Below are 25,736 nucleotides of genomic sequence, written 5' to 3' on the forward strand. Positions count from 1 at the left end.
AGCCAACCTCACCTCTCTTCTCTTTCCTTCATTCTTGCTGTACTTAGAGAAAAGGCTGCTGAAGAAGTTTCCACAACAACAGGCCACATGGACTAATGGGCCCTCTTTCCCAAGGCTGAGGCCTGAAGACACTACCAGAACCAAGGTGACTGTTTTGATTAAAAGTGTCCATTTTCCCAGGTAGCCCCTAATAATGAACCCACTCAAGATGGTTTTTATCTGGAAAGCAGGAAAAACATGTTGAAAAGATAAAGAACTCTTCTCTACTCTGAACTATCAAATGGAGTTAAAACTCCAACAGAGTTTAAAAAGTTGCAGACTGCTTGAAAAGAGACAGTGATGGAGAGAAAGAAACTGTAGGTAGGGCAGCTTTCCCACAGCAATATCTGAGCAGGGGTTATGCAGACCACACTTTTACTGCTGTTACGGGTGGTCCCCATAACAGGCAGTAAGGACTCTCACAGAGATCAATGGAAATATGAAACTCTTATATATCTGCTTGGCTTTCAAGATCCGAGTTAAACTGGATTTGAGTTTAACAAAGCAGGAAAAAAGCAAATAAACAACAACAGACTTTTTCCAGATAAAACACACCAGAAAAGTTCTAGATATTGGAATCACTGTGCCATAAAAGCATGCACATATTATGAAATGAGAAAGTCCAAAAGATCATATTTCTACACTTTTTGTCTTAATTTTGGTAGTAAGTGGCTCAGAAAGAGCACAATGCATGTGCATGACACAAAGGCTGCAGGGTGGGATTTGGGTTTGGACTCTAGGCCTGGAAATGGGCTGGAGCTGAGCATCACCTCACATGAGGGATTTACCACTTGGAAACTGGCTTTATAGTTAACTATGAAAACTTTTTAAAACCACAAATATATCAAACACATAACAAAGACATACATGACTACTTTGAAATGTGGAAATTATTCAAATATTTTAAATTATTTGTGGTGAGGTTTTTTTTAAACATTTGGATGCTTCTCTTAGAGATCAAGAACAAAAGTATGCCAAGATTTCTGAGCTTTGGGTGGTTGATTCTGTCTGCCAGATTCCTAAATAATAATTCCAGTGGTTCCATAGCACTTTTTACAAGAGACTGCCTTAATTTCAAAGACTTTTAATAACTCTGCTGGTTGAATTACAAGGTTCTTCATTTAACAGTTTAAATATGGACTGAGGCTCAATATGTAAAATATTAAAAATCAAGTACATATTTTGGCTGCTATTTTGTTGTCATGTTGACACAATATATTATTACTCTGTCTTCAGGAACACAATTTGCAAAGGATGTGCACCAGACACTTTTCAGGCATCCCAAATGATGGGCATGTTCATTTAGGAAAGTAGTTTAGCAGTTTAGGAAACCTTAGCTGTGTAACCCACCCTCTTCTTTTTATTTTGCTTTTATTCAGAGTCTAGCCTAGAAAATAACTGGTTTTGTAACTGGCCTGAGTAATTTCATCCCAGGAAAATTCTCTATAATCTTCTAGTGAGTATGTCTCTTGGAGACGTTGATTTTTAATTCACACTCTGGCAATGAACAAGTACATGCATTAACCTGTCACAGTGACATATGAACACTTTTTTACTATAAAAAACTTAGATGATCACTATAAAGGCACAAAAAAAGGAATGAAGGCAGATGAGATGGAAAGAATTTCCTTGTTGCTATGCTATCTCATAGTACAGTTCTGGCATGGAAAAAGGCAGTAATCTTTTGTTGTTGTTGTTGTTTAGGTTTTTTTGGATAGTCATGCACAAAGAGAAACTCACCTCTGGAATTCCAGAGCCACAGGCATAAGGAGCAAATACTCTGACCAGGGAGACTGCCAGGAAAGCAAAACACAGAGCCCACATAATGTACAGAAAATAGTTAAGAATGTAAGCACTTGCACCCTAGAAAAATAACAGTAACAAACATTGTTAGACAAATGCAGATTGGCAAACTTCACACTTCTACTAGGGATCATGATGGCATGGAGCCTGATATTTCATTTATATGGTAAGTGCTGCTTTTCCTGAGGAAGGACAAATAACTTTATAGACTCCAACAATTTTATTACTCATAGAAAGAAGCAGCATACTAATAAAAACCTAACCAGCCTAAACCCATACATATTTGGGTTTTCAAGGGACCCAAATAACTTACACTGACTATTTTTTTTTTTAAAAAATCTAACTAACCCACATAAAGTTTCAAAACGTCAAAGAAATATATCATAAGGGTAAAAGCAATAGGTAATGAAAAGGCACCTAATGAAGGAATCTGCTGTGTTCATCCCATGGTGGGGAACAAGGAATGAGATCCCAATAGGTATTTTTCTGAGGGCTGGTATTCAAAGGTCAGTTCTCCATGCAGATGGTGATCTTTTCAAACAACATCCCTGTATATATCAGTAGCCAGTTCACTTCACAAACAGGAAGGGTAAAACCATAAATAAATCCTTTCTTTCTAGATAGTACTGTCCATGATAGGGTTGAAAATAATTTTAAAACACTATAGCTTGGCAGAATCCACTCACATCTCATTCATTTTTGCCCTAATATTTTAAAATCATTCCAGTCAGTAATAAGCCTATCTTCAAACTGAGTAATTTTACCTTTCTAGCAGAAATGGAATGCTAATGATCATCAGCAATGGTTGACTGTGCAGTGCCATAATGAAAGCATAGTCAATAGTGACCTGTAAGTTTCTACCTTTTTCCAATGGTAAAGTCAAAACTTTTGTTAAAATCTGTCTTGGAAAACTTCTGCCTCTTCACATGCATATTTTTTTAGATTTATTTCAAAAGCCCACCTACACAGACAAAGAAGAATCTACTCAGCAGCATCAAATCAATACAAGGAGCTTAAGCCTTCAAACAATATCCTGTAGCAACATGACACTACAGAATGAAAAACTGAGATGGATCTCAGTGCATGAATTGGGATGAATCTTTCACCTCTAAGTGAACTCTTCCTACCGGATGCAATCCCAGCTGCTCAAGAACATCAGGGCCCCTGTCTCTGCTCTGCAGGACAGCAGCCTGGATATCAACATTATGATAAATCAAGTAGGAAAACAGGCATTAATCAATTGTATCAGTTAACAGAGCTGGCCAAGCCTTGTTCCCAGTCATAAAAAACTTAGAGATGAGAAGTCTCCCTGTTTTCAAATCTCCAAGGAGTCAACTTTTAACAGCATGGATGTTTGCTAGCTTCATTTTCCAGGTCTGTCCAAAGGAAAATGCAGTAAGCATACTACTAACCCTTATCCTTATGGATGCATCTGGAAGAAGGGCAATTTGTTAAGCTGGTGCTTGCAGAAGTTAGCAGCTGGCTTTGCTGATGATAGCAGAATGCTGAAGCAGTACAATGTTATCCCCCAATGCCCTGAGACTAAGCAGTCATGGATCCCACACTTGCAGTGATTGACATCTGGCTGTAGTAACCAAGGATCTTTGTTGCTACAGCTGAAGACAGTCTCATGAATGTCTTCTCCTAGTGCTTTCAATTACTAACAGCTATGACAATATTTACCCTTCCTCTAGAGAAAACTCTGGATATCTTGCCTCAGGGCAAAATCCTCCTGTCAGTGTGAACCTGGAATACCTCCAAAGAAGGCCAACACCATTACAAAATTTTGGCCATACTAGGTTGAGAAAAAGCTGTGATTTTGCTTCTAAATTCACTGGAGGAAAATTAACTTTGTTTCTTTTTACTTCTTCTTCTTTTGCATCTCAGAAGTCATAAGAAAACTCTGTCAGCTCGTTACTGCAGTCACACATACACCTACAGCGCTGTGGCAGGACCCCACAAGAGTCCATATGGCCAGTTCAATCTTATCCCTTGGGACATCTCTCATTGTTACATTTTCCAGATATCTGGCATTCTGCAGATTCAACTGCAGCAGCTTCTAATGATTAATAATATGAAAACCTTTGGGAAGTGAAGTAGCAGTAACTCAATATTGCAAATGGTTCATTTCTCATCCATTACATGCCATTACTAAGGCTCCGAATCAGTGAAAGTCTTGAGCATGTACACTGGAGTCAGAGACTGAAGCAGATCACCAGCAGAGCTGATCCTGCTATGACCTTTCCCATGATAGCTCAAAAGACTCACCCTGGAAGCAATAGTAATGAAGCAAGAAGGAAAACTGAGCAAAATTTTGTATTTTAGTTTGCAAGACCATGCTATATTTCAGGTCTGGTGTCAGTCCAGTTTAGATACAAATGGAACACAGTTGAAAATAACCCTCACAAACTCAGAACACTGAAATAAAAACACATCCCTCAGGATGCCCTCCAGTGTGCAGTTATTCCAGAGGCCCAGAGCTCAACTCTGACTTGATAGGGATCTCACAATTTGCAGACTCTCTCCTATGGATGTTACAGCAGTGTGTGTCCTCAAGACTGACAGGTTCAACACTGCAAAACTGAGAAGTGGTTCCAGGTTTAGAGAGGCTTCCTTGTCCTGCAGTCTCAGCTTCATGACAGATCCCGAAGCCCTGGGATAGGAATTCAGTCCATTGCTGGATCCAGTGTCATGATCCATGGAAGACTTGGGTCATTTCCTCTACCCTGGACATGTGTAAGCCATCAAAAATGGGGTCCTCAGCCCCAGTGAAGCTGGAGTTGGGACCAAACAGAATCTGCAGAACAGGGAAAGTCCAGATCACCAGTGACACCTGATGACCTTTTCACCTGCCAGTGAATTTGAGGTTTTGAAACTTTCTCATACCAAAAAACCCTCTTCACCTCCTCTTTGGAAGTAGTTCTAGACCAGAAGAGTGAAGGATAATTGGCCTATAAAACAGTGATTAGGGAAGAAAACATAGCTTGGTAGGTGTCTAATGGGCTATTATGTTTTCTATAATAATTTATATAAACCTCTGCTTTGGGCTCATTTTATAGGAGCACTAGAATGGAAACATTTTTCAAGAGATGCCATAGGAAACGTCACAATTCTCTGTGAAAATGTATGTACAAGGTTTATCACAGCCATAAATTGGCAAAACCACAAGGAAGAACTGATCTACATCTCAGTCCTCAAAATGTCAAATTCAGTTGGCTATGATGAGAAAAAATCACAGTCATGCATTAAAAAAGGAAGGCATGTCTGACCAGAGTACCTTTAGGGAAACTCTTCCAAATACTTTTTGCCTAAATTGTGCTCGAATACGCACTTTTGTTTTATAGGGCTCTTATGTAAATGTCAGGCACAAAGTGAAACATAGAAAAAAACTCAGCAAAATTATTCTGAAACTCAGTCAAGTTCAGTGTATTCAGTGTACTAAAATCCTCCACCTCTACAGAAACCATACAGCACAAAACTTGCTCATATCATAAGCCTTTTGAACAGAAGCCTTTTGAACAAAACTGAATTTTTACTTTCCAAATTCACATTTTTATTGGGCTTTCCCTGGGATTTCAGTGTAACATGAACAGACAGATATATTAATAATATTTACAGCCTCCATCAGACCCTCAGGAACCCACAGATCTTAGAGGCTCATTTGTTTTAGTAAAGTAACTCAAACTAAGCCAAGATGAAGCTTTTCTTCTTCGTCCTACTGTGATAGTACACCAGGGGGTGAGAAGCCCAATTTGAACATAATGTGAGTGAAGTTTCACAGCGTTCACCTGGCTGATACCTTTTCTAAAGACCACAGCACACAAGAGTCATGACTGCTGGTTTTGAGAATCTGGAGAAAGCAATAAATTTTCTCAAGGATATATCTTTCCTATATTCCAGCCAAAGTAACAGCATGTCAAACACATGCACAGGATTTCCAAATCCCCTAATAATTTTAGCAGTTTCCTCTTTTTTCCCTTCCCACGTTTTTGTTGGGGTTTTTTGTTTTGGTTTAGTTTGGGTTTTTTGTTTGTTTGGTTGGTTGGTTGGTTTTTTGTTTCCTTGGGTTTTGGTGGGTTTTGTTTGTTTTTTCTTTGTTTTGGTTGGGTTTTTGTTTGTGTTTTTTGTTTGGTTTTTCCTCTTAAATTACAACATCAGCCCTATCCTGCAGCTTTATGTCAGGGTAGTATTTCTTCACTGTCACAAAGACACAGCCACCCAAAACATCTGTTGATGACGACCAGGGTGAACCTAGCAAACCTCTGGCAAAGGGAAGCTCAGCATTGTGACTGGCACCTGTGCTGGGAGATTTTATGTGGTGAGAATATTCAGGGACACTGAGCATCCCACTACTTCCACTGCAGTTCATTAGAACCATAGAAAATTGAGCTATAGCTATGCACAGACACTCTCACCTAGTACTGCTTGTCCTGTAAACCTAAAGCAGCACTGATGGGAACATGAATGACACACCTGCCTGGCAATGAAGGTGTCCTCAAACACTGTCTGCAGCACCAGACAACCTCCACACTGGGGGAAGATCTGAGACAACTTCTCCTAATCACACAACACACACACCATATTCAGTTTTCATCAAATTCAAGTCAGAAATAAGGAGGAAGGGGGGATTTAAAATAATAATTCTGCCGAAGATTTGAGTTTTGTAGGGATCAATATTATCCAATACATTAAATAACTTAGGTTGGAAATGAAATGTGGTTTTTGGGGTTTTTTTACAAGCATTATCTGCCAAATGGTATACAGAAAGGCTTTTTTTTATTGTTTTCAAAATGAAACTTTCAGCTGCTTTGCTTTGAAACAGCATTCTTTGTATTTAAAATTACTACAATTATGGAAAAAATGTGTAAGGGAAAAAAAAAATCTTAAAATATAAGTTTCATGTCTGTCCACATCAGCTTTTTCCCTTACTGTCCAACACCCCTGCAAATCCTTCACTCTGGTTACCCCCAGGGAGCCCACTTTTCTCCCAGTTTTTGGTGCTAGCTACATCTCTTGATGTATCATAGACAAACATTGCAAAGGATAAACAAGCAGTCCTTATGCAGCTCCCTTTATCAGAAGAAATAAAACCCCATCTGCAATCCCAAAAAATCCTCCTAAATGTATTTGTCAGTGCTCATCTTTTTTTTTTGCCCCATAAAATTATGTTTAAAAGGAAAAAAAGAAAATGCAGCCCAGGTCCCCTGGTGATTACGCTATGCGTGTTATGAAACACTTTTAGTTCAATACTGATAAAATAGAGTGCAATCTCACAGTTTTCCAGTTTCCATTGCACTGAGACCACAAGATCTCCTTCAAGTTAAGCAGATTTTGCTTGTGGAAATGTCTTTCTTTGCAGTGTGCTCAATTCATTACTCTCTCTTTCAGAGAAACTCTCTGGAGAGAACATCAGCAAGTATGAAAAAAGGGCATTTCCTGGCCTGCTGCAACCCCCAGCTAATCAGGCCTCTCATACCTCAGACTGGCTTACAAGGAGTTCAGACCATTTCTGCCACTGGGGACATTTGTCCCTGTCATCAAATGTCGTTTCATTAGATGTCCAGCAGCACTGCTCGTGGCTGTACCAGAAGGCAGACAGGCAGACACCCTCTTTCAGGTCTGTCATCCAATCCACAGCTAAATCTATCACTCCAGCTAATGTACCTGAGAAAAGAAACACAGAAAAAGAAATGCTGGCATTAAAAATAATCAAGTTGCAAGGATAATATATCTAATTTTAATAACAGAATAAAACTCGTGATTTGGGTAAGCAGGCACAATGCAGGGCTTTGTTCTCAGCCTGGAGAAGGTTCAAAGGAGACCTTATAGCAGCCTCCCAGTACCTAAAGGGGGCTTATGAGAAAGATGGGGACAGACTTTCTATCAGGGCCTCTTACAGTAGAGCAAGGGCTAACAATTTTAAACTAGGAGAGGCTGATCTAGACTAAGTATAAGGAAAAATATTTTTACAATGAGGGTGGTGAAACACTGGAACAGGTTGTCCAGGGAGGTGGATGCCCCATCCCTGGAAACATTCAAGGTCACATTGGGCAGGGCTCTGGACAGCCCGATCCAGCTGAAGATGACCCTGCTCATGGCAGGGGTGTTGGACAGGATGGCCTTTAAAGGCCCCTTCCAACCCAAACTATTCTCTGCATCAATAAATGCAAATATACCAAAGAACTGGTACAGTTTTTCTGACCTTCAGTGCTCTCTCATAAGCTTTTATTTTAAACATTATCATTTTTATACTGTCTGATGGCCAAATAGGGGAGATATAACCAATGTCAGGCCTGCAGCCTGTCCCAGGCAATTTCCCCATCTGGCTGAGATGGGGAGGACGTCGTGCAGGGTCTCTACAGACACACTTGGCCAAGGGTCTCAAACCCCTCTGTGTATTTCAGGGGTAATGGAGGAGAAGGATATGTGTTTATGTGCAGCTTTACTGGTCCCAACACAGCAACCCTTTAGAAGGATGATTTCATTACAGACATAATGTGGATGCCAAATTCTGACTTATGAACTTAACAGAATGGGACTTTTGATATGTGTGTACATTGATTAGCAATCTGGACATGCAGAATAAAATTATCTTTCAAATTCTCCCTGTATCACAACGCCCGTTTCATTTTCTCCCCGGTAATTACACAGAGCTACAGTGACACCCGGTGGCCACCAGGCACAGACACAGACAAACTTGCTGTGACCAGACACAAAAGAAAATTTCTGCTTCTCTATGTCATTTGCTCATCAACAATAACAACCTGCCCCAGCAGCAGCACCCTCAGAGAAGGGGGATCTCCAGGAATGCAAGAGCAGCAGGAATAGGAGGCTGGGAGCAGCCAGAACACAGAGGCAGACCTGTGTTCTGTCTCTATATCCATACTTTCTGGGAAGAATTAAACCACCAGCTGATAGAAGAGTCATTTTGTGTTTTCCAGATCCCTCTTATATACAATGGAAAGCAGAAGTCATCATTACTTTTACAAATAATCATTAATAAAATTTCAGGAAACTGCTAATTGATTTGAACAGAATTTATCAATGCATATCAATGTACTGGGGAAAAAATACTTCATAAAATGCAAACTGTTTTGGTTTTATGTTTCCAAAACTTATAGATTTGTGACTCCTGCTAAGAATGTAGTTACGTAGAGCTGGGGTAGGAGCTGTTCCCCTTTCCCCCAGCAGCTGGGGACACAAGTGGGTCCAAGCTGGTTTATTTCATCTGGAACTAAAATTTTCTGCTTTTCATTTCTGTCAAAGAGACAGGGAGAAAAACACTTTTCAAATAATTCATGAACCTTTTTTTTTTTTTTTACTTCAAAGACCAGAAAAACCCACAGGTTCTTCTCCCACCCTTAAGAAGGATACCTGCCCCCACACTGACAAGCAGTGGTGCTCAGGGTAGCAGTGAAGAATTTCTGTTTTATAAAAATAATCTGAAGAACTATACAGATATACCAGACAGGACAGACAGGATGACCAAAAGAAGAAGAAAAAAAAAAAAAAAAAAAAAGCTGCAGAAGGGAGTGATGGTGTCTTTAACAATTATTTTCTTTCATTAAGATCTTGCCTTAATCTTGGTTATTCTTTTCCATTTTTCCCAAGTTTCTATGGAAACAATGAACCATACTGCTAGATGACGATGAATCATTGCATTGCTGGCAACATCAGTATGCACAGTTTCCTGTTTTGCAGTGAGCACTAAATTCTCCTCCAATTTTATGGAACTTTCAGAAACAAGGAATTTTCATCTCTTGGATATGACCAGCAAATGGTGTGCTTCTTGCACCTCTTAATGGATCTTTAACATTCTCTGTAACCTTCAAAGTTTACATTACACTTAACCAGGCAAGCTGCATATTAATGCTACCTAGCAAAAAGTCCAAAGGAAGACAGTCATTCAAGGGTTTCCCCAGTAAAGTTAATAACCACACTGAAGAACATTCAGCTCTCCAATATAATAAGCTCAGGCACCTCAGCACCAGTAAGAAAATATGTTTAATTATGCAGCTGATCAAATTTTGTCAGATTCTTAGGGATCCATATAAGGAGGAAAATGCTTTTTACCATATGCAATTTACTACACCAACCTTCAAGAGAAGAAAACAATAAGGAGGCCCAGGATAATAATGCAATAGTGAATGCTTCACCACCTGTGACCAGAGCTAGAAGTTTAAGTTCTGAATTTTTGCAACTTAAAGTGAGATTAATGCAAGTGCTAGACAGTTCAGCCTCTCAAGATCAAGCATTTAATTTCTTGTGCTTATTTTGGCTGCCAAGACTGTAAAAGAGCATGAATTTATCTCCCTACTTCTCCCATCAAAGGAGATGAGTTTTTTTTCCCCTCCCATGTAATCTCCTGCCTGGAAGGAAAAGAAATGAAGTACTCCAAAGCCAGACAATGCTGAACTTCATTTTAGATATTAGCCTTTTACCTCTCTCCTTTTCCTTTTGTTGATGATGGCAAAATTCTTCCTTTACAGTGCGCTAATGAGAATAATAAAAATTTGCTTTGAAAAGATAGTTTTCCTCATGCACGTGTATCAGAAAACAGCATCACCCAAGTGGTGCAGCACAGAATTGCAAAGGGAGTTCTTGCACATCCAGCCTCAGCATCAGAGCACTTCAGCATTATTATGATGGCACTTTTTGTCACATAGTTTTAGAAAACACAGACACTTGCTGATCTATAAAGAGCATATGCTTTCAGTTGGCCAGTAGTAATGGTTAGGCTGAGGAACATCCACTGGTCTGCAGGCAGGATGGACCCAGCAAAAATTCAGAGTTCTGTAAAAATAGATGCTTAAAATTTCTAGGCTCACTCTCCACGCATTGTTTTATATGAGAAAAGCATGGAAACTCTGGCTGAGACAGGCCCAGGTAGTGTTCAGTATCTTTTTCTAGATCATTGTGTGAACAGTCTTCATCTGATCGTCCCACCAAACAACATTTGTGGGTTTGACTGTTCCCTCCCTTTTCTCTGCAATTAGCAGGCCTTGGCTATCAAAGCCTCATTTCAAGGAGCTCCTCAGTGCCCTTCCTGCCATTTGACTGTGTCCTACACCATCATCTCCCTCCTGCCTGATGTTCAAGGTCCTGTGGGTGGGCACTGTGGGTGCTGTGGGTACTTGCCGCAGACTGGAGACATGTGGGGCTCTGCTCAGGCTAATTTATGTGTGCACCCTCACACAGGACCCCAAAGGCTTCTGTTACACTCTCAATTGGTGCATCTGTAACCCTGAAGCTGGCTCTGCTGTGAGCAGGAAGCCAGAGCAGAACCCCCTCCTGACATCCCTTTCCCATCTAAATTTTCTGGGACTAACAAAGGATGCAGGTTTGATGACACTCCAAAAACTACAAGATACATACATTTATGACATGATACATGTATCATACTGCGAAATGGGATGGTCCTCTCCTTCCTGCTGCCATCAGCTGTATTTTGTTTGCTTGTGGCTCTGCGTGATTAACACTGCTGAGCCCACAAATCAACTGAAAATTAATCTGGCAAAAATCCATTTTTTCTAGCAAGTCAGAACCAGTATTCACTTGCCCAGTGCAGCTACATATGCACAGAGCAACAGGGCCCTTGTTCTCCAGTGCTCTCCATGCACTGGAGAACAAGGATTGCTCCTTTTGGCCTTGTTGGCTTCTGTTGGCAGCAGAGGTGCAGCCTTTGAGGTATTCCAAAATCTGAAAGATAAAGTTTACCAAATTGATGGGATTTTGGCTTCTAAATCAGTTAAGCCCCTTTTAAACTCCTGAGCCTGGGTAAATGACCCAAGTGCTTTTGGAAACTTGTGGAAGCCCCTGACAGCCTCTTCCCAAGAGTCCCATCTTGCTGTCCTCCATGCCCAGCACAAGGACAGCAGGGGCAGAATGCTCCATGGGACCCTGATGCCCTGAGTACTGCTGCTGCCACTTTTCCCTTTCTCTCCCTCTCCTTGCCATACTTTCTGCTTGCCTCTGGTAATGCCTGGACCCAGCTGCTCAGGGGTTCACCCAGTGTCCATCCTCTGAGCCTTGCAACTCCCCCTGGAGCAGCAGTAGTTTCTGCCTGTTCAGCAGAAGAGGGACATGGAGGAGCCAGGCTGGTCCATGCAATCCCATCTGATCATACAAATGCCCTTGTGGCACACTTTCTTCTCTGAGCAGGCAATATTTTAAGAAGGGAGGAAAACAACAAGTGCCTCTTGACTGCACCACTATCTCCACCCTCCCTAAACCTGGTTAAGATACCTGACTAATTTGGTTTGACTCTCTGAGGTAAAACATGTTGCTCTGCACCCTCGTCATTGAAAAGGTTGCAAAAGCCACCAGGCCTCAGCTGTAGCTTACCCTCAACTCCCCTTGCCAAGCTGGGTATATCAGTGTTAGGGCTTATCAGAGGACAGTGACTCTGGCTTTTAACAGCATTGAGGATTTCAGCAAGGGGTTTAATTGCAAACTAGAACTGAATAAAGCCTTCTGGGAAGTTTTTACTGAAACGGGAATGTGTGCATGTTTACCATATTCTTTGTATGAGTAGAGGATTAATGAGGTCACTAGAGCCCTCAAGGGCTTGCTCTAACTTTATTTGCAGGCAGAATTCTTCATCCCAGATGAGACCAACCCGGGCCTCCAGGCAGGACTCAGCAGCCCTGATCAGACTCTCTTCCCATCTCACCCTCCCAACAAATTTTTTGTGGAAACAATGACACGTCTATGAAATTACATAATTTGCCAAACACGTCACTTCAGAAATGTTTTCTCAAGAACTTTACCAGTACTTCTGAGGCTCCTAACAACTGTAATAAACATATTAATTTGACAGATGCTGAGCAGGAAATTCCCATCACCCCTTGGAAGCTGGGAAACTTCACATGGTGCTTTTACCAAGCAGCATGACATAGGAGCACCCTGACATCACTGAAAAAGCATAAAAAATGGCAGCTGTCTGAGCTGCAACAGAGAAATGCAGCTTTCGAAGCAGGAAGATGTGCTAAACTAAGGAGAAGACAGGAGAAATTGAGGAAATTAATGAATTTGCCATGTGAGTTTGAGCAGGCTGTTAAATATGTAATGTCTGTCTGGCCTGGAAGCAGATCTGAAAGCAAGTCTGAAACTGTATTTTGCCTTCATGCATACATAAAGAAGATAACCCAGTGGAAATAGCAGTTTATAAAGCTCCCCTTTGAGTGTTCACAACCAATATTTTCCCCACATCATACTTTTTACTTGCAGAATTAAAGTGATGACAAGAAAAAAAATCCTAAAAATAAAATTTACTTCTGCAAAAGCAAAGATTCAGAAAGTCAAAGCAGCCCATCGAGTATGAAGCACTCAAATGAAGATTTCCCAAAGCAATAGAAAAATCTGTCTATGGGTGAAAACAATTTTTTCTAGGTCAGGACTCAAAAGATTTTGCAAATAGGTATTTTTACTTAGAAACATAACTGCATGAATGCAAAGTTATCTTCTTAGCTTAAAAATAAAGAAAATCAATGGAGAGACAAAGAAGTACGAAGAGAAGCAGACGGTACTGCAGAAGCTTGGATGAGATACTTCAGGCATAGCTGTAGCACCAACACACACATACCTGCCAGTAGTCCTATAAGAAGCATTACAACCCATCCTGACCAGGCATCCAGCAAACTCTTGATGAACTCCCATATGGATTCTTTACTTTTGCTTGTAATCTGAAATTAAACACACATATAGATGTGTTGCTGATTAAGGTTGACAGTTTTAGAGTACAAAGTTTAAAACAATTAAACTCCTAGATGGTGCATACAATTTCTTTACTTCCTTCAGTCCTAATAATTTATTCAGAGATGCTCAGCAGATTAAGTTGCAGCAGCCCTTCCATATTTACAAACTCAGGACATCCCATGTCCATATTTAAAAGTTCTCCTCAAGTCATCCCACATCTATATGTTTAGAAGTTCTCCTCAAGTCATGCAACAAGGAAGGAAGCAGTTGGAAAAGTGCTCTTTTTTGTCACTACCAGGATGGCTGTGACCCAGGGTGTGATGCACCAAAGCCCGAGGCCGTTACCTTGCGATGGCGGTCAGTGTCACGCGACTTCTCCCGCAGCCAGTCGATGGTATGGAAATCTTCATAAGTTCCAACATCGGGAAAAGGCTCATCCAGAAAATCCATCAGGTTGCCTGAACCGTTCATGTCTCCTGCATTGACCATATTAGGATCTGTACGTAGAGGAAAAACAAGTTTGTTAATAAATTCAAGCAGTTTTGTCAGGCATTTCAGAACCAAGTTTTCTGAAATACTTCCACAAGCCAGGAAGTCAAGACAGCAGTCCTGGGGGGCACACACAAACTCTTTATATTTGCTTTTAAGAAAGCAGGGGGAGAAATATCCACCACATATCCTACTAAAGCACAAGAGGAAATAAAGGATACCTGTCCCTACAACAAACATTTAGCATTTGATGGGAACTTGGATGAGGACATGCAGGAGTATGAGAATGTCTATTCCAGCAAAGTGGTCTGATCAGGGACTTTGGAACAAGATGGGCAACAGAGGAGAAACTGGGATCAAAATATTCAAGAGACACAAACCTGACAGAGCAAACATGAAGAATATGAGCAGAAACAAACTTCACCACTCATGTTAATTGGAGTATAATAGCTCTATTGTGTGTGTGCCTCTGGGATACAGGCTCAGCTACTGGTTAAATCTGAACATGAGAAAGTGGCAGCTGGGTCCAGGAGGGCTCCAGCAGCTGGGCAGGGGGGTCCTGGGCTGGCACTGGAGGAGGCAGCTGGGCACCTCTGCATCACTTAACAAAGTGTTGTTCTAAAGATAGTTAATCCCATCTATCCTAAAAGAAATGCCTGGGAAATGGGGTTTTCCAGAGAATACCTAGGGCTTGTAATCTGAAACGGTATGTCTAAAAAAAAATCTGTTTTCATGGAGTTACAAGGGAAAAACACGAAAACACATAAGAGTGGGGACATACAGAGACTTTAGGGGTTGCACAGAACAGATCCTGCAGAGCCTGCAGCTCCTTGACTGACACAAGGTAACTTTTGCTGGTCATTGATGAGGCCAGCACAGTGCCAATAACTGCCACCCACTTTGTTCCACCAGGTACAGAAATGGGAATTTCACAAAAATTTGGATCTTTGAAACTGTGAGGAAATTTCCCAACTCTGTAATTGGAACAGGCAAAAATGTAGTAGATAGGCTTTTAGTGGACTGTCCATAAACCCTGATACACTGCTCAGCCCTCTTTACTTAGCATCTTTTTTCTCCCCCTCTCCTCATTTTCAACTGTTTTACTTGAAACCTCACAATGTAATTTTTTGCCTTAGTGGTGCCTTTAGCAATGTAATAAGTGTGAATATTCAGCTTTGTCCATCTCTGCTTTCCACTGGGTTTTTGGGTGACACAGACAATGTGCTGAGCACAAGCAGCTGAGAAAAACATTATCTTATAGGCAACCAGCAGGTCACCATTATACCATTAATAGAAGCCCTTTCAAATGCTGAAATCAAGTAATCTCCAAGCACCATGGCATGTTTGTCTGAAAGAGAATCGCGCAAGTGAATCACAGCCTGGGGAAGGAAACTCAGTGCAGAGCAGGTGTCCTATGCAGTGCTGCAGAGCACAAATAAGCTGCCACAAAAACCGGGGTGAATTAAAAAGCAGAAGTTTCGAAGAGTGACAATTGAGAACAGCGATCCTTTGCCAAGGAGGTGAGAGCACGCTCCCGTCTGCTGAGTGAAATGAGAAGCTGAAGGTGCGATGATGGGGCTGACAGCAGGAGCTGAAGGGGACGCTGAGCTCAGTGTCCCCTAAGAGGACTGGAAAGGGAAGCTGAAACGAGGCGAAAGGATTAGATCATGCTATTACTTTGTAGCATTGTGATACTTTGCAGATCATTTGCTTCACCCTATTCTTCCCATACAGCAAAGAAGGACCTGTAAGGAACATGCAGCTCAGACTGCCTGCCTGCACAAGGCAGCACTCTGTGCTAAATAAACAAACTTCTGGAAACTCTTCTGGAAACTGAAAGCATTGGCAAGTTTTCCTTTATACCACAAGAAAATTACCCAACATACTAGTTATATCATGTAAAAAATAGCTTTTTAAGTATGTTGTCGATGCCCAGCACATGACAGTATTGTGATGGATAATACCAGGCCAGACCACAAGTATGTATGATAATTACAATCTCAACCTGAATCTATCCCAAAAATACGTGCTACACAACATGTCCAAGGAGAGAAAAAATGTGCTAGAGACCACAGGGTCATGGAAGACTAAGAAAACAAACAAACTTTGAACTCAAGGTAGCGTACCAGTACCTGGAAATTGCAGTGAACTGGATGGTTGCCAGCCTTAAAGTTCACTTCAGGTACTACGCTTTTGAAAGCAGAGATGTGATATCAGATTATGCAAAACACAATTTCAGCAAATAAAACCTAGCTACAGCACTTTAGAACTGAGTACTACAGAGTACTACTACATCTTATATCCTATCACCAAGCACTATAAGTATCTCTTTCTTTCTCTTTATTTTGCATCTATTTCTCTCACCTTACTTGGCATCTGTAATAATTTACAAGGTTTATTTCAGGATGAGCTAACTTGTCCTCCAAGTGAAGCTTGCAGAGATGTTTTCAGTTCTGCCAGCAGAACTGGAGCATTACCCCAATCAGGCAGTTACAGATACTTAATACACATAAAATGAAAAATCTGCACTCAGGACACTAAACCTAGACTTCTTTCACAGCTGATGACAAAAAATTAACTATTTACATTAGGATGAAAGAGGTTACTTCACAGAAATGATAATTTGTTTATTGATCACAAAGAGATGCCAGAGGTAGACATCTTCAACTGGTCTAATGAGTAAAACACTACTAGTTCAAAAGAAAGCATTGCAATACCATGACATGCAGAATTAGTTACAAATGCAGCTCCTCAGACCTGAGAATCTAAGAGATTTGGATGCTCTGACAGAGCTTATTGTATAAGCTGAAAGGTGTTGAGTCTTTCTGAGGTATTGTCTAACATTTGTATTTTGTCCTTTTGTTGTTCATGTCTTAGACGTCCTTGCTGTCCTTTCCACTGCTTTTGCAGATGCTGATGCAACATAATTTGTGCAAGGGCTGTTTCCTGCTTAGTCCCCATATTCTTTTCCTAATAATTTCTGGCACTCCACCAGCTGTTCCTGGGGCAAGCATCCAACACTAAGCCGTCTGCTGTGACTCCCTGAGAGACAGTGGCCAGGTTGGAGCCCATCATTCTGTAATCTCCTAGGGACATTTTCCCCTTTGCTTTGCTTTTTTATTCACTTTGAATTTTATCAGCCATTTTATTCCCTACAATACAGTAGAGAGCCTTAACAGTGAACACTCATTTTTACAACTAGCTTATTGTATCTACAACTGAATGTGTGTGTCAAAACTCTGCTTTAATAATTGCAAACAGGTTCTTTCTAGAAACTGAACTAGAAAACAAAGAAACCGGATTGAACCATGTATCTCTGAAACTCACAGGGTTCTGGTTAGCAGACTTCCCTGGATTTAGACCCATCCCAGACTACCGTGATCCTGTAGATGCACCAAAGTCCTGGCAGGGACTGAGTCACAAACTAAGGGAGGCCACAGTGCTAGACTGACAATTATGCCTCCTGATAGAGGCTTTCCTGGCTGCCACATAACCCTAAACATCTTCCAGAAATCTTAGGCCAGATCAATCTGATGGTCAGTCCCTGATCTCCCAGATAGCCATGCTGGATGTACAGTATTCTAGAGCCAGAAGGAGTCAGTTACCCTACAAATATCAGAGGAGCTGCATGAGAGCAAGCTGGAAATAAGAGTCTAAATATCAGCCTGTGAAGCTTTATGACTGTAGGAAACCAGATAATTTTTAAACACATAAAGAAAGCAAAGAAAAGATTCATGCAAACGAATTACAGAACCCAGGGTGCAAACACAGGGGGCTGCTGATGGACCAGAACATACCAACAAGCATAGCTGGTACTACATAGACACATAATCTCATTACATTTACTCAATTTTTATTATTTTCTAAAAAACCAAGAGGAAGTATCATTATCATATTTAGGGTCACATTTTTTCTGCAAGTCTCACTATGAGTAAACTCATCACTTGACTTCGATCAGCTTGGAGCTAAGTTTTATAGAAGAGTGATAAATCACATTTACAGTGAAAATGCTGACAAACTCTCAGATTTAGAGCCCTGTTACAGCACATGCAGATGTAAAGCCACAGCTAGAAGAGCTCTATCAGTGAACTGACATTCTAGGTAGTATGCTGACTGACTGATTGGATATGAAATGTATTTGACATGGCAAGCACAGACCAAAACATCCCATGCTTCAAAGAGGCTGAAAAGTATACTGATGGAAAACAACTATTTGAACAAGCATCAAAGGAAAAGTCTTGGCCCTGGCCTAATGCTCCTAGACATGCTAGTTCCATGCTATGTTCTCCTCATCCTGTTTTCTGTTTTAATTGGATACATTGCACTGAGGCAGGCAGTATGATTTTTAATGCAATTCCAACAAGTTTCAAGTTACTTTCAACAGATCACAGTTACTGAATTACTTCAACACTTCAAATGTTTCTAACAGACAAACATTCACCTACATGCTTTGCTGTTTTCTTTGAAGTGGAGGGTTGCTATGTGACACATGACAGGATGCAGGCAGCAAAGAATACCTCTCTTCTGCTGTGGCATAAGGAATAAGTGAACGTGGCAGGAGGCTGGGAGAAGAAAGCAGAAGCCTAAATGCCAATTGCAAGTTTCTCAATTCACATTTGGAGTGCCTTTTTCAGGGTGTCCAAAGCATCACTTGTCCATCTCCTACAAATGTGTCATGCGTTAGTCAACACACCAAAGAAGAACAGGGTGTGAATTAGGGCTTTTCTATGCCCTAGTACCAACACAGTGACTGTGATAAAACAGAGGAGATCCTGTTCCAGACACAAAGCTTTTGAATCATGATTCCATCAGAGCTGAGCCCACCATTGCCTGAATCATTGGTCAGACGAGCTCTGCTCACGTGGCATGACAGGACACCAGTTACTGCAAAAATGAAGGAGTGTGGGGGCTGTGAAAATCCCTGAGATTTACTTTCTACAGTAGTCAGTAATGAACAAGGCAATTTCATTGGCAATCCTCACAAGACCCCTTTGAACTGGCAGATGGTTTGCCACTCTGTGCCCCCAATACTTGTATTGACTGTTCCAAGGACCAAGTGTGGTGCCCCAGCCTCACGGCCTTTATCTGCTCAAGGTGATCTGTCAGGCAAAGGCATCTCCTCCTGAGAGCTCGGTGCTCTGCCAGCATCCATCCATCCCCATTCCCAAGGAATTTAGACCCAGTTACAGAGATAGACACAGAACACTCTCCTCAGAGGGCCTGAATCCAGGCAAATAGGCCAGTGCTGCCAGCAGAGTGAGCTGAATGACAGAATCATGGAATGGTCCGGGTTGGAAGGGTCAGTGTTCAGAAAGAGCCCCAAGAGGGTACGGCTGAGGAAAAAAGCTCCTAGAGCTAAACATAGTTACACCACAGGTCTTCAGCACCACCTGGCCAGAGAAAATGGGCCTGGCAGCTGAGGAGGCAGGGAGCAAGATTATTAACAGTGTTGCCATGAAAGACATAAATGAAAAGTACCAGGAGATGATTAGGGGTGTGTGTCTTTTGGGGAGGGGTCAGAGACTGAGCCCTGCTTAGCCTATAAGAGACTGAGGAGGGTGAAGGTGGTGTGGATGTAATTCCCCTTCCACCATCTGACATGCAGAAGATGATTTAGAAATATCAACGTGGGATACAGAAGACAGGTAAACAATTATTAAACACTCTTCTCAACAAGAAGTAAGATGCCGTTGGGTGGTGATTTTACAAGCAAGAAGTCTTCAGCAAAAGCAAGGAGACTGAATCCCCAGCAAGTTAAATGGGTGATTTTCTAAAGGCTGAAAATTATTTACAGGCAATTTAAGATTATTCAATTTAGAAGCTTTAGACTGAATGAGCCAAACAAGTTATTGACCTCCTGTCTTAATGATGAAGTTTATAAAAAGGTGTTAAAATGGCCTTGAATCAGAGTAATCAAGTTCAGACTCCTGGAAAAAAGCAGAAAATACTGAACCCGCTTACAGCCCTTTTTTTGAAACATAATATGGGAAAAATTTTCACTATAAGTTGAGAAAATACAGAGGAAAGACAAAATTGGCAAATGCCTTTCCTGCAATTCAAGGACTAATTGCACAGCCTCCAAATACAAGTAAATAGCCCTGCAAACCCTCAGTCTCTCACCACACTAGCACAGGCAGGCTGCAGTATCAGAAACAATACTGTAAAATATTGCAGCATTTTATTGTATGGCCCCACCACCACATATTATGGAATTTCCAGCTATGATAGTGTGGTCAAGTTAAATACAGTCACATCTTTGATGTGCAGCTTTACCCTGAATAACCTCTATGGAAAAAATTATGAAGCCACAGCAGAGCTCAAAAAACACAGGGCACCAGATCACAGGGGAGAGAGCCTTGGAGAGAAGGGAAAAGCAGGAGGGAACATTTGGGATAAATGGCAGAAAACTGAGGCACTCCTCTGACCAAACCACAGCCTTCAGCTGCCCCTCCTCAGCCACCACACATGCTCAGGGGGTGAGCACAGAGAACAGAGCTGGCCAGGAGCACAGGCAAAGGGAGGCACGGGGTGACATGGGTGGGAGCTGATACCCAACCAACAGGGCTTCCCACCCTTCCATCACAGCCAGACTCCCTCTTCTCCCTTTCTCCTCCCAAGAGGCATTCTTTTCCTCTGAGGGGTAAACCACATCCCAACATCCCACTCCCTGCTCCTTCCCACGATGACTCTTCCTTTAGAAAACAATTTCTTTTGGTATGAAATATCATGTGCCTGCTCCCCCTTCAAAATTTCTTGGAAAGTCTGAGAAAAATTAGTTCAGCTGCTCAGTTATGTCAGAAAGGCAAGGGGAAAAAAAAATCCCAGCTCTTTCCCTGCAAGCTCTAAATGAAATTTTTGTCAAAATTGCCTCTGTATATAAAAAAAAAAAGTTAAACTCACATCTCTGTTTCCAGTGAATCTTAAAGGTTCCTTCAATAAATTTACTTGTTAGTGCAGATGTTGAGGCTGTGGAAAAAACAGGAGGGAAGCATCACTGGCTCTGGAACATTCATCTGCAGTTTTGAGACTGAGCTGAAACATCTCTATTAAAAGATGCTCCTCTACTAACAGCAGAGACGTTTGGGCAGATGAGCCTCATGAACTGTATCAACTCCACAGCCCATTACTTCTTGAAGGAAATGAGATTTGATTAGATTAAACTCTGGATGCCTTCAACTTCTGGATAAGAAAGTACATTTCAGGAGAGAGGACACCCTGGAAACCAGCCCTAAGAGTGTAGGAGCATGTATGGTTTCTATTCTTGGTTTCTCTCAAGTCCTATTCTTCACAAAAAAGAGGGGGAATTTCCCTTCCGAAGCCATGGTTTTTACTGCCATGCAGTTCTAAACTACATCTGAAGAGTCAGGGGTGCTACAGTCTTTTCCTCCTCATGTCAGACACAGCTGAGCTTTGCAGCACCAGATTTCATGTTTCAGTGCTGCTCTTTGCCTCTTCATTCAGAAGATTTTAAGATTAATGGGGAAAAACAGGTTTGGAATTGCAAAAAGAAAAAGTGAATGCATTCAGACAGAGCAGAGTTGCACTGTCAGAAGAGAAGTGCCCTGGTATACAGTTACTCCTAAACAGCTCTTTTCTGAAATGGGATGTTCAATGACATTCAATGTACCCCTCGCTGAAAACCTTTTTAAGCCTTCAGTTTGAAATAAAGCTGATAAACCCACACTGGAAAAGACATTAATCTGTTCTACTATGTCACTTCTTGTGATTTGAGCAGAGGTTGTGAGTATTTTTCACACAGGAGGATAATGTTTTCCTGTTCACAGGGCACTGGCTTTCACTGCTGCATTTGATGCTGATGGGCTGCACAGCTACAGACAAGTTATTTCATCCCCCTGGGAGGAAGCTTCTGCAAGATGGGAAAACCCTTTCCTTGGGGTGATGCTTAAGAGCAAAATGTTAAAAGTGCTTCAGGAATAGCAGCCTAGTGTAACCCTGCCAGAGTCCCTCTTTTGACATTAATAATTGTGTGTGAATTTTTAGTTCTGCCAGGCTAGAGATGAAGAAAGCTGAAAAAAAAAAACAACAGATGGTGTGTGTGTACATATGCACACACAAAAAAATGATTTAATACACTTTTTCTACAACCTCTCACTGAGAGGAAAATTAACACACACACACCTGTTGGGTACCCTGGAAGGTGCAGTGTGATGGCAAAAGCAACCAGGAAAAGGACTGGTACCTCTGGGTACCACACCACTTTTGAGGGTCGAGCATCATGCTGAGCTAGGAGCTGTTGAGGCCTGAGAGAGGCTGAACACAACACAACACCAACCTCTAACACAAGCAAGACAGCTCTGAACTGCGCAGGACTGGGGGTAGGGGCATCCCCTTTTCCCCTGCTATAGCACCTGGCTACAGTCACAATCCTGCTCACTTTGCCCTCCAGGACAGCAAACAGCAACTTCATGATGAAGCAGTTCCCAGCCCCAGGAGGTTCCCAGAGGAGAACTTGGTTCAGGTAGATAGGTAGAGAGGAGAGTTTGGTTCAGGTAGATAGGAAGTTCTCTAACCCAGGATCAACACTCCCCATCTTCTCCTCTGGTCCCTGTTTAAAAGCTACCAGCCAGTACCTTTGAAAAGGTACAACTTTTGTAAGAGAGGCCCCCATGGGCACTCTTGCAGCCGTGTGCTGGAGCCCTGGCAGGGCATCCCAGTGCTGCCAGGGAGAGCAGCACCTCCCAGCTGGGGATGTCCCCCGGGTCCCCCTTTTATACTAAGTAACTCTTCAGGCACGCACTTAAATCCTTAATCTCCAAGGGCCCCCAGCATATATATAAGGCTGGTGCCCTGTCTTCTTGCACAGAATATGTCTGACAAACTGAGAGATCAGGAGAACCCCTGCCTGGCACATATTTCCATAGGGCACTTCCATATGATCCAGAGTAGAGGGAGAAACCCTCTACACTTGTAGAACCCAAGTGTGGCAGTCCTGCTGTGCTCCTTGCACAGGCAAAGAGCCAAGTCCCAGTGAGTGTGATGGGCAAGAGCACAGCTCGGCTCACAGCCAGTGCTGGAGAGAACTGAGCCAGCCCTGACTCCAGAGGGAATCAACAAGAAACCCAGCATTGGCACCAACAGGATACAATCTCCCCCTGGCCCCATCACCTCATACAGCAACAGGTTTGTATTTCTATCACTCTAGAGGCTCAGTCTTGACAAAAAACAGGAGAGGTTCTGTTGGAAAAAAATAAAATTGAAAATTATTTTTCTTTTCAGTTTGGAACAATTACTGTCTTTTTGTACTGCAATAATTCATTATCTACTTCTCCCCACACACACCTTATTTTCTGATCCTGACACAACTGCATACCTGATCACTGGAAAGCAGAATTCACCCCTCACTAGGATGTACAATCTACTTCAGCATGGGAGATCCAAAACATCCCCCCCTTAATGTATGAGTGAGCACACAGAGATTCTAGGCGTGCCAAATTTTCACATTTTTCCAATTGTGGGAAAAAATTATTTGAACAAAGAACAGGATTGGGAAGAATTAAAAAAAAAACAAACCTTCCTGTAGACCAAGAGTAAAAAATCACCTGACTCTCTGCCTGATGAAGCTGCAGCTGAGTCATTCTCCATTCTCTGGCAAAGGCACAGAATTATTTATCGCAATTGTTTAAAAATATATATAATTTTCTTTTCCGACTAGTATAAACTCAAAATTAATTTAGCTTCTCACACTGTAACATTTGGATAAGAAAAAAGTTTCAAAAAAATTAAGAATTTTAAAACCCTAAAATATATTTTAAAAGCTATACAGAAAAAAAAAAACCCCACAGGAGAGTCAATATTTTTTTGTTTACAGATTTATATTAATGTATTTGTACAGAGCACATAATTAAACATCCACATCAGGAAAACAGATTCTGGACTTTGCTTCCACAAATATTAAGTCCAAAAGCACGGTTTGCTGTGGATTTTTTCAGCCTTTTGGTGATCAGCATTTTGCAAGAGAGCAAAAATCCGCTTGTCATCTCCTACGTTCCTTTTGGAAAAGGATTTTCCATGTTTATATAGGACAAGGAAAAACCGACCTTTTACTGGCAAATTATGCAGGAAACCTGTCGGTCTGGGTGCTTTGAAACCACATGAGCAAAAATTAACAATAAAGGAAAGGCTTCTTTCTCCAAATATACCTCTTAACCCCTCAAGCAAGTTAATCCTCATTCCTTTATAAGCTTAAGACACACCAGCAACTTTCTTTAAGCATCCAGGGAAAAAAGAAAAAAGGCAGGGGATGCAAGCAAAACACTATTGCTGCTCTCTTTGCACGACTGAATGATGATGGCTGCTCACATAAATACAGAATTCCGCAGACACCCGAAAGAGCCATTGGAAAGTACAGGGAACAAAGGGCCTTCTTTAGTTATAAAGCTCCATCTGGCAGCATTTCTACCGGAGATGTCAGCCGGGAGATCAGCACAGAGCCAGCGGGCAGCCTCTGCACCTGCAAACCCTCTGCTTGCAGAGAAAATGTGCCGCTTTATTTTCCAGCAGAAACTCTGCCCGACGGAGCTGCAGCTCCACGACTGCAGCACAAGAGCAACTGGCAAATGATTTTTTTTTCGAAGAATTATGTTGCTTACCTGCAATGCAACATCATTTAGCCCAATCCCAATGATTTTAATAGCATCCTTCCTTGGGTGGTATGGCTGCACCAGCAGTGATGTCATGGGGAGGAAGCAGTAACAATCATGTGACTGCATCCTCCGTCTATAGGATATCTGATCGGGGGAGCCGCACCAGCCTGCAATCCTGCGGGATTAAACTGCAAGCCTCTTTACCCTGCCCTGCCTGTTCCGTCACCATTGGAACACACGCTCTTTCTTCCCTCCCTAACCTGAGCTAATCAATCGTTCTGTGTATTCTTTTTGCAATAGCAACAACATTGACATTTTTCACGAGGTAAAAGCATAGGAAGTATGCTGGGTGAAGGCCATCAAGTATTCCTGGTGACTCTGCAGACCAGGCTGCTGCTCTGTGAAATATGTAATCACAGCAGCCTGGAAACGAGACAAACTGCAATTTCACCATCTCTTGCGCTTTTCTGGCACTGCATTTCAAGCCTATCCAAATTGACTTCGCTCCATCTTCTGTGTCATATTCGTGGTCTGCAAGCCTCCCACAAAGGTTTCATCCTTGTTTCATCCTTGTTACCTTCACTTCTTAATTCTCTCTGCCATCCATCCATCCATGCACTTCTGCCTTTTCTTCAATGCAACTCTCACTGCTGGAAAGATCCTCTCCTATATGCCAGAATACTTTTCCTTTCCAAAACATCTGCTTAAGCTTTCCCAAATATTGAAAAGTTAGACCTTCCAAAAATTTTTTTTTAAAAGGCAATTAGCCTGACTTTCACATTTTGGTTAACTGTGTACAGTATCTCAACTGTAATCTTGGGGGGGGGGTGTTGGGTGTTTGGGGCGTTTTTTGGGTTGGTTTTGTTTGTTTGGTTTTGTTGGGTTTTTTGTTTGGTTTTGGTGTTGGTTTGGGGTTTTTTTGAGAGGCAAGGGGAGTGTTTAAGAATTTTATCATACTCAGCAATGTATTTGATTTCTACAAGGTAAGAAATGCTGAAATTCTGACTGTTCAGATTTTGTACAAGGGCTCTGCAAGGCAGAGGTTGTAACTGCTCTTTCTGAAGACCCTGTACATGTTTGTACATATGCAGTGTGTTGTATTTC

At 41.7% G+C, this 25,736-nt stretch overlaps 1 protein-coding gene across 2 annotated transcripts in view; it reads right to left on the bottom strand.

Moving 5' to 3' along the window:
- The window catches only part of CLCN4 (chloride voltage-gated channel 4), a 44,190-nt gene that overhangs the window by 16,871 nt on the left and 1,583 nt on the right, over positions 1-25,736 (bottom strand). The window contains exons 1-6 of one of the 2 annotated variants that reach the window (XM_083882311.1): positions 24,639-24,726; positions 13,885-14,036; positions 13,427-13,526; positions 7,319-7,506; positions 1,780-1,902; positions 13-219 (exon numbers count right to left, since the gene is read on the bottom strand). In XM_083882311.1, coding sequence (XP_083738437.1) covers positions 13-219; positions 1,780-1,902; positions 7,319-7,506; positions 13,427-13,526; positions 13,885-14,028 — 762 coding nt within the window. In that variant the 5' untranslated portion in view covers positions 14,029-14,036; positions 24,639-24,726. Of the gene's footprint in view, positions 1-12; positions 220-1,779; positions 1,903-7,318; positions 7,507-13,426; positions 13,527-13,884; positions 14,037-24,638; positions 24,727-25,736 lie in introns of those variants that run through there. The other variant, XM_083882310.1, reaches the window with a different exon arrangement.

The sequence above is a fragment of the Zosterops lateralis genome (genome assembly GCF_965231275.1).
Source record: "Zosterops lateralis genome assembly, chromosome: 2".
NCBI classification, from domain to species: Eukaryota; Metazoa; Chordata; class Aves; order Passeriformes; family Zosteropidae; genus Zosterops; species Zosterops lateralis.